At 39.4% G+C, this 9618-nt stretch overlaps 1 protein-coding gene across 4 annotated transcripts in view; it reads right to left on the bottom strand.

Moving 5' to 3' along the window:
• Window positions 1-343: 343 nt before the first annotated feature.
• NFIA (nuclear factor I A) overlaps window positions 344-9618 on the bottom strand; it is a 649330-nt gene continuing 640055 nt past the window's right edge. For all 4 annotated transcript variants that reach the window (XM_030206347.1, XM_030206348.1, XM_030206349.1 and 1 more), the window contains one exon: window positions 344-8677. In XM_030206347.1, coding sequence (XP_030062207.1) covers window positions 8660-8677 — 18 coding nt within the window. In that variant the 3' untranslated portion in view covers window positions 344-8659. The remainder of the gene's footprint in view (window positions 8678-9618) is intronic.

Below are 9618 nucleotides of genomic sequence, written 5' to 3'. Positions count from 1 at the left end.
TTTTTGGCACAGGGGGCGTGACTGGGGAATAAGGGGCCGTTTTACTAAGAGGCGGTAAGTCCATCACGGCCTTACTGCTCTCCATTCCGGAACTACCGCCGGGCTATTGCAGGAGCCCGGCGGTAGTTCCCACCCCCAGGCCGTTTCCGGTGCTACAAAAATATTTTCTATTTTCGTAGAGCCGATGCTTACCTGGCGGTAATCGGGAAGTGCCGCTGCAGGTTACCGCCGGGTTAGCACGGAAGCCCTTACCGCCACTTCAATGGGTGGCGGTAAGTGTTCCCCCCAAAAATGCCACGTGGTAAGTGGTTTATTTACTGCAGGGCCATTTCTTTTCGGGGGGGGGGGGGGGGGGGAGGAGAGACAACCTTTTACCCGCTGAGGTAAAAGGGGTCCTCAGCGCGTGTCAAAAACAGGCGCTGACGCTATCGCAGGCTCCCTTTTACCGCAGCTTAGTAAAAGGACCCCTGACTGACTAGTACAGGTTTAGCGTGCAAGTCCCTACCATGTACAAAATAGGTGGTGATAGGGCCTCACGCACTAACAGCCACACACCAATGGGAAAATCAGCGCGTGGCCACTAATGGAAAATTCTGAAAATCGGCCATTTTACCCCTGTGATAAAAACGGCCTTAGTGTGCAGGAAAGACCCGCATAAGGATGTGCAAAGACCACTTTTGTCGCAGTTTAGTAAACGGGCCCACATATCTTTCCAATAGGTTGGCGGCAGGCAGAGCTCAACTGGAACGGTTCACTAAAAATGGATATGGTTGATGACTTTTTTTTCAAACAGGGTCTGATCAGCTTTGGATTGCTGGGAGCTGTTTACAGCTAAAGTGACACAATAAGGCAAATAGTGTATTTGTTCTTTGATTTTTAAAAATGTCCTCCCTCCCCCCCTCCCCCTACACACACAAATCCTGGGTTAATAGTGCATAACCTTTTATGAATCGGGCCCAAAGATTGTACAGATACTTGAAGGGAAAAAAAAATACGGCATTTGGGCATGAAATGAAACAGCCACATTTTTTTTTAATATGAGGAGGGTCTGGTGTGAAGACAAATATGCTGTCCTTGACAAATCCTGGGGCGCGTATGTATGAAAGCTCTGAACCAAAATCATAGCAGGCACTGATTTTATTTTCATTTTAATCCAGAAAAATAAAGAAAGAAGCCTCCCACGAGTAATACTGAATTTAAGTAAATGATATTTCCAAGATACTGAAAACACCAAAAATCAAGAAAGAGAGAAATTTTGCGTTCTCAGTAAAATATCTTTAAACCTCTCTGACAAGAGCCAAAATCAGAAAAATAAAAGACGGTTAACATAACTCTGAGTAATATTCATACAGCTCACTAAGCATTATGGAATAGCATGCATTAATATTGTACGGTTATTTTACATCGGTTACATCAGAAGATTCTGACAGACAGCGAAGGCTATTGGTGTAGAAAAATCTTACTTCAGAAGAGCAATATAATACAGATTTCACAGGCACTACATTTTAATATATCAGGTATTATGCTGGTTTTCGTAATAATTCTTGTTCTCCTAAAGCTGGCATTATAACAATGACCAAAAAGGCAAGGTTTAAAGTAAATGGAAAGTTGATACCAAAGTCGATCATTTTTTTTTTTTCCTAGCTAGATTAGTGCATAGTTTCATGCAGACAAACACTGCTATGCATTTACAGTGTTGGAAAGCAGAGTGAACTGCGCCTGTGTTGTCACATTTTTGTAAATCATTTTGCCAGCCTATAATAGCACCATGTAATGGATCATGTAATGGATCTGCATTAAACATTAAATTGATTTTAGAATTGGTGACACAGTATTCACTGCAGTTAAGTGCTGTAGAATAGCTTCAATGCTACCTGCTATATATCAAAGCAATTTTTATCCCAAATGCTTTCTTTCTTTCTTTTTTTTTTATATATATTTATTAGAGGAGAGGAAAATGGAAAGGAATACAGAAGATACCACTTGGATTTATTGCACAGTCCTAGGTTTGCCAGTGGCTTAGCCAGTTTACTGTTGAACAGTAAACACATTTATTGATGTCAAGACAAAATTGGTATTCTAAGCACATATTAATGGAAATCCTTCCACGTGGGCAGGGGTCACTTCATGAGCCTCCCCCCTCCCCCAAATATCCACAATGAGGCTGTTAGGTGCCATTGAAGCTCTCCTTACACATTATCGAGATGGTTGCATTTCAATTTTGTTCTACAGAGGCCTTCTGCCAAAAAAATAAAATAAAAAACAAAAAAAACCACAACAATAAAAAGGTATTTCCAGAGACACAATGTGAAATATTAATTGACATTCTGAAAAATAAAAGAAAATAGAACAGTCTTTTAGGCTACGTATTTGTGTGTTTTTGTACAGTAAATCTCTTATAACACTGTTACTACAAAGCTGCAAATTATATCATAAAAGAAGTAAAACTGTGAATGTACAGGGATTTCCTGTGGGCTGACGGAACACTGTAGGGTCAAGGAAAACATCGGAGGCCTTTTGGAATTACCAGAGAAATGTGTACCATACTTGTCTGGATGTAGGCCAATTATTCCATGAAAAGAAAATTATGGGCCCTGTTTACTAAGGCACGTTAGCATTTTTAACGCGCCTACAGTTAGCGTGCATGCTAACCGTGTAGACATCTACAGGGATATTGCAGGTGCGTACAATGTTAACGCGCATACATGGATAACGTGCGTTAAAGACGCTAACGCGCCTATAACGTGGCTTAGTAAACAGGGACCTTATAGTCCATGGCCGTTGCTTGGATGTGCAGCATTAGCAGGAAAATTCTAGGCCCGATGCATCAAAGACTATTTCCATAGACATGAAGGGCTAGATTTTATATATGGCGCCTGAAATTCCATGCGGAAAAAAATACGCTTAGTTGTATTCTGTAAAGTAAGCCTAAATTTTACAGAATAGGTGTAAATTTCCGCGCAGTATATAGAATAATTCCGAGCGCCTCTCCACGCGATCAAATGTAGTTGCGGCCATTTAAGCCATGTTTTACTTGAAGTAAATCCCAATGCCTAAATTAGGTGCAGAGCAGGTGTGTTCTATAACAAAGCATGTTCTAGAAATGTCCATGCCTTGCCCATGGCCACACCCCCTTTTCAACTATGCGACTTAGAATTTAGGCACCTCACATTACAGAATACACTTAGCGAGTTGTGCGCGTAAATCTTAATGCCAATTAGTGCTGATAATTGCTTGTTAATGTCCAACTAACAGCGCTTCAATTTCCGCACAGTAATTAAGGTGCCACATAGAGGATCCTGGGGAAAATGGAAGAATCTGGCCCTGAGTGTTTGTTCTCTGACGTGAGGTGATGCCTTTTGTTGGCCAAGCTAAACAATTAACCAAACCTTAGACCACAGAGGTCTACCCCATCCTTTGACATTCAAAGAAGGAGCAGAAAAGCCTTGAGAAGTAAGGTATATCCATCCGCTCTAGAAAAACCTTAGGTTGATCCAACAGAAGCCACCACCACCTGCAAAGAATTTTGTTTTCTTGTGGGATCAACAAATCTATTGAAGTTCATATACAAAGAGGAAAAAAAAAACAACTTCAGAGCCGGTTTCTCACCAGATCGTGTTTTGGTAGGATTTGCCATTCATTTCCCAAAAAAAACAAGAACTAACATCCCAAAGAGTCTTTTAAAATGGTGAGTTGCTGCTGGTGATGGGACTGAAAGTGATGGCTAGCATGTCAAATGAAATCTGCTGAATATTTTTTTTTGGGGGGGGGGGGGGGGGTTGCTAGTTTTCTCTTGCTCCCTTGGGCTTCCAGCTAAGGAGGTCTTTTACTACGCCACTGTAAAAGAGGCCCTCCGATTACCGCCGAGTAAGCCCCTGGCGGAAAAACTAAAACAATTTATTTCCAGAACGCCATAAATGTCGCACAGTGGGAGCAGTATTACCACCGGCTCCAGCAGTGAGCTGGTGGTAGTGCAGGATTGGCACATGACATATCGGTAATAGCACTACCGTCACTTTGTAAAAGGGCCCCTCAATCAGAAGTACAGGTTTCCAACATGACAGTGCAAATCATTCTTTACCACTAAGCAGGATCCCTGAAATCCGAAATCCAACTGTAAAGAATGGACTTGTGTACATAAATCTGTTTTGTTGTCACAGAAGCTTTCTCCTCCTATTGCCAGATGAATTTATCATGTTTTTCTCAACCTCCAAGTCCTCATCACCCCCCTCCCCCTCCTCACCCAAAATATACCAGTTTCACAAATGACATGGGCACATATCTTCTGGGACTTGCACAAGCAGAGACAAGGCATGAGTTCATCCGTGTCTTCTGCCAGCTGCTAGCCAAGCTGGGAGAGGAGCCAAGCGACAGGCGCATGCTTCCACCCATTAAGGCATGGACTGTGACATGCTGGAGCTTATGACAACGACATTTACAAAATGTAAACAATTTTTAGGGTAGATACGATTGGTAGAAAAGTTGAAAATCTGCTGTCCAATCAAACATGAGAAGGCCTGCTGGGGATATTACCGTATAGCGTAGAGCTGTCCTTTAACTACAAAGATGAGATGAATGCTCTTAACGCAGTAAACCATTTTCTGGCATGCTGCACACTCCATGAAGCTGCCTTGTGCCAGTCTAAGTCCTTTGCTTCATTTTAAGGATTTGAAACACTATTAGTACTCTGTATCTAAACTGAACCCTTAAGTCTTGCTGCTATGTTTTCTGCATAATAATATGGGGGGGGGGGGGGGGGGTGGTGGGGAGAAGAAGTTAGAGTATTTAATACTTTATAACCCATTGGTTATAATCCTTGACCATCTTCCTAATGCTTTAAAGCCTTTTTTTTGCCTGCAAATCTGTTCAGTTTCTTAACTCTAGCTTCGTCAAATGTAATAGCACAAAACACCTTCAAAAATACAGTATACCTGTAATGTCCATTTAGAATGGTTCATCAGAAGCCTATACTTTTCAAGTATAGAAATACACTATACCATTGGAAAAAAAAAACCTGTGTATTTAAATACATACAAAAAGGAAACAGGAAAGTTTTAAACTTAAATCCAGTTCCCAAAGGGGGAAAAAAAATGCAATTCTATGAATGCTGCTTTTATAACAAACAATCAGAAATTCCACTAAGCTAATCTGACAGAAAATTTTCCTCATTTAAACAACATTAAAAAAGTCCTGCATTATAAAATAGGGTAGAATAAATCAGTGTGTAATCAATAAAACTATACAAGATACAAATTACATATCAGCTGATTGGGCAGTTTTGCATTTCTGTTTCTAAATTTCTTTCTCTTTGCAGCCAAGACTATAATACACTCAGTAAAAACCACAAACTGCCTCAACTATTGCTTAGTTTGCTTTTCTTAGTTTAAAAAAAGAGTAAATTTTTATTGTGTGTGTGTGTGTGTTTATGTATAGATATATATATATAGATATATATAGATAGATATACATACATACATACACAACCAATATACTGGTATCGCCTTGAAAGGCTGTGACAAAATGTTTTTTTCCAGGCTTTATTTTCCCTTCACTGTGAAGCACTGAAAGCTGATATTTTTAGTGCACATCTGTCATAGAAGTAATGCCCAGCTAAGTGCTAGAGGGAAGGCAAAGGATGCTGGCTGGCTGGCTACAGGAAGTGACATCATACACTAACAATCACACAGTACAATTTAGCCGAACAACTACTCAACCACGGTATCAGACACATATGAAAATCCAAAACAGAGAACCGGTAAACAATTTTTTTTTTCAGAACTTGGAAGTTAAAAACGTGCATATAAAATTGGACATTTCTTTTCTTTTTTCTTTTTTTTTTTTTTTTTTTACTGAATGTGGATTTGATTGTGATCTGCTAATAAAAATGGGACGTAGGAGTTGAAGAGAAAGGAAGGTTATCTTTTTTTTTTTTGTTTGTTTTTTTTCTTTTTTAAGGCTTGCTTGTGAAAGAAACAGTTTGTAAAATAAAAATTGCTCGAAGCAGGGTTCAGCTTAGTGTTTCACAGTCTGACTGCTTCTCTAAGGAGAGCCCTTCCGCCTGTGCATTCAAAACTCACAAAAGTACAAAGACAATTACCTAAAACACACTGCGTCAAATGCAGTACCAACTTTGGTCAAATTAAAAAAACAAACAAACTCTTAAAAAAATTGCTAAGCTCTTCTCTATGATAAAAGCAAGGTATTGCATATTTTCATAAATCTGGGGAAATAAAACAAAATAAAGGAAGACTTGAAAATCAAATGTAAAATATAACAACCAAAAAAAGAAAAAAAAAAGCCCTACTGGTTGTTTAGCATCTACAAATCTCAGAACAGTGCTAACTGTACAGGACAATACAAGCTAATGCAGAATGACTAACAATCTACTCACTCCTAGAGGAAGAAGCGGATAAATGGCCGATATAAAAAAGAATCACATTTCCAAAAGAAAAAAAAGTGTCTCCAAATGCCTGACTAGGAAAATATTAAACAAGAAACAAAGAAAAACCCTTTTCAATATAGCAACATGTGCAAGAATTCCACAGATTAATTGCTACCGGGGCAAGGCACATTGATATGGAATTTTTGTTCCGTGCAAATTAAGAAAAAAAAAAAAAACAACAACGAATCCCCCATGTCCCCTCCTCTCGTGTTTTTAGGAGCTTAGGTGGGGGTGGCGCAGTTTTGGGTGGGTGGGGGAGAGGGTAGAATGAATGGGGAGCAAAGGAAAAGTCTTCACATGAGTTTTGTTTCCTTGATTGTACAGGACAGCAGTAGAAGCCCCTTTTGGAGGGCTGAACAGTTTAAAGGCAAGTGCCTGGAACAGTGATTACAATATTGTGTTTTTAATGCACTCTACTTTAATCTACAGTAACTATATAAAAATTAGTTTACTAACACTAGAACATGCAGAAATGTTGTTTCTGATCAGCTGGACGTACCAACCAGAACTTATATATAAGTGTATAGTATAAGAAAGCTTCTTAAAGTTTCATGCGAAGCCAGAGGGTTGCTCCGCTGTCTGGTAGAAAAGAATCAGGTGTACTGCCATTTCTTTGTTTAAATCGGTATCATGATTTTGTTTTGTATACAGGACACATGAAGTGTAAAGGTCCAATATTTTTTGTTCTTTTTTTTTTTTTTTTTTTTTGCAGCAAGTGCTCTACTTCTGAACTGGCTTGAGTTGTAACAAGTAAATAACAGCATTCCCTTCTGTATAATTTTATTTTTTTCCCCCATGAATAATCCAGAAAAGAAAAAAAAAAAGGAATCAGTCCAAAACACCAAGATGGTTCAGTTTCTGAACCAGGTGCATACCGAGGTGTTTCAGAACTGATAAATCCCATACGGTGGGGGGAAAAAAAAAAAAAGCAAAACTTGTCTGCATTGCGAAACTCCACTAATAGTGATTTTTTAGCTTATAAAATTAACAGATAACTATGATTTTAGTTATGTGCTTCAATAACAGAAAAATGATTAATTAGCATTTAATGTAGATAATATATCATGGTAAAAGCACCATAAGGTTTGTATATATTTTTAAACATTTTCCTTCAGTTTTAAAGGGATACAAGTTGAACAATTAAAAAAAAAACCCATAAAAGTAAAAATATAGCTCCCCTTTTTCTTTCAAGGCTTGCTTTTTCTCTTTTTTTTTACCCCAATAATTTAGAGTCCTGGGGTTGAAAGACTTGTAAAAGAAAAATAGAGTTTTCAACAACCTATCTTACAAAGATATGTAGCTAGCCAATGAAATTGCACTTTACTCAATCTAAAATTCAATTGTTTTTCGATTGATTCCTGTCAGTTTCTGTCAAAACAGACCATCGTCCCCATTTTGTTGTATGTGTTACTATTGAAACATTTTGGAAACAAAATGAAAATTGTTTCTTTGTGTAACTGCAGCATTTAAAACAAAATTTTTTTTCAGTGACCCCCACGTTTGATGCTTCCTAAGTCGTTCTGCAAATCAGATGTGTTGACAAAATCCTTGGGGGGGAGGGGGGGAAGGAATCAGGAATCTAAGCTATTTGTTTAAAAAAAAAAATTAAATAAAATGAGAGGCTAACAAAGTCTGTCTATTATTTGTATGCAATATATCACAGAAAACCAGAACCATGCCTTTGATCTGTCGTGTAATGCAGAATTCAGTTACTCATTTTAGAGTTTGTTATTCAAGAAACACCACATCCCCTTAGGTAAATCGCTGCAAATACTGTGGAACAGGGTGCGATGGGAAGTGTGTTACAACAGGTCAGTAAAGCAACAGCAGGCCTACTCCTCCCCAGTCTCGCCTAAGGCTTACGCTACCAGTGAAACCTGTCCAAAACTACAAAGCCTAACCATTTCTGTACTATATGAGAAACCGCAGTAGATCCTAAAGTGTTGAAAATGAACAAAAAAAAAAAACAAACAAACAAAAATAAATCCTAAATGATAATAGTCTCTGCCGTTTGAAAAAAAAAAAAAAAGACCATTGCTTGAATCTTATACTAGTGAACTTTGCTGTCAATATGGGTTTGTCTCCCCTTCCGCAGATGTGACGTAACTGAGCTCTTGTTCTGTTTGTTATTGTTGTTGCTGCTGCTGTTGCTTCCGAGTTACAGAGTCGGGAAGGGGTCAGGTGGTCTGTCTGCTGTATGATGGAAAACTGTGACCTTTATCCCAGGTACCAGGACTGCAAATGAAGAAAAAAAGACATGTCAGTTTATTAAACTTGCTCTTTTTACTTGTGATCTGAAGCTCTGGGTAACATATAACACTAGTAAAAAAGGCCCGTTTCTGACACAAATGAAACGGGCGCTAGCAAGGTTTTCCTCAGATTGAGTATGTTTGAGAGAGTGTATGTAAGAGTGACTGTGTGTGAGAGAGAGTGAATATGTGAGTGTGTCTGTGAGAGAGACAGTGTGTGTGTGAGAATGAGAGTGTGTGCAAGTGCGTATGTGAGACACAGTGTGAGAAAGAGTGTGTTTCACACAGATACAGTGTGTGCGAGAGAGAGAGTGTGTGTGTGAGACACACAGACTCTGTGAGACTGAGTGTATGAGACCAAGAGAGTGTGTGAGTGACTGTGTGACACATAGAGAGTGAATGTGATACAGTGTGAGACATAGAGTGTGTGAGAGTGAGAGAGAGAGAGAAAGACATTGACTGTGAGAGAGAGAGTGTGTGTGTGACAGAGATAACTCTCCACCCCTCTCTGGTGTCAGGCCCCCCCTCCCTCCCTCCCTCTCTCTTGTTTCAGGCCCCCCTTCTCTCTCTCTGGTGTCTGAGTGTTACTGTGCAGGACACTGAGCTCTGGCTGTGCTTCAAGGAACTGACCAATCCTATTTAATAGAATGCACCTCCAACATTCTGAAGCCGAGAAACCTCGTGTGGTTGGTCACTTCTGCTTGTGACGAACCCGGAAGTACGTGATGTCAATTCAGGAGATGTGGGTTTCACCACCATGCATTTAGAACGTTGGGAGTTGTGGAGGCTTCATAGAATGTTGGAGGTGCGTTTTATATAGAGAGATAGTAAATGACGGCAGAAAAAGACCCGAACGGTCCATCAAGTCTGCCCAACTAGATAAACTCATTTTAAATGGTTATGTGATACTTTATATGCTGTTGTTTG

This window comes from Microcaecilia unicolor, chromosome 6 (genome assembly GCF_901765095.1).
Source record: "Microcaecilia unicolor chromosome 6, aMicUni1.1, whole genome shotgun sequence".
NCBI lineage: Eukaryota > Metazoa > Chordata > Amphibia > Gymnophiona > Siphonopidae > Microcaecilia > Microcaecilia unicolor.
The sequence above is the reverse complement of the archived record's forward strand: the minus strand, read 5'-3'. Positions and strand labels throughout refer to the sequence as shown.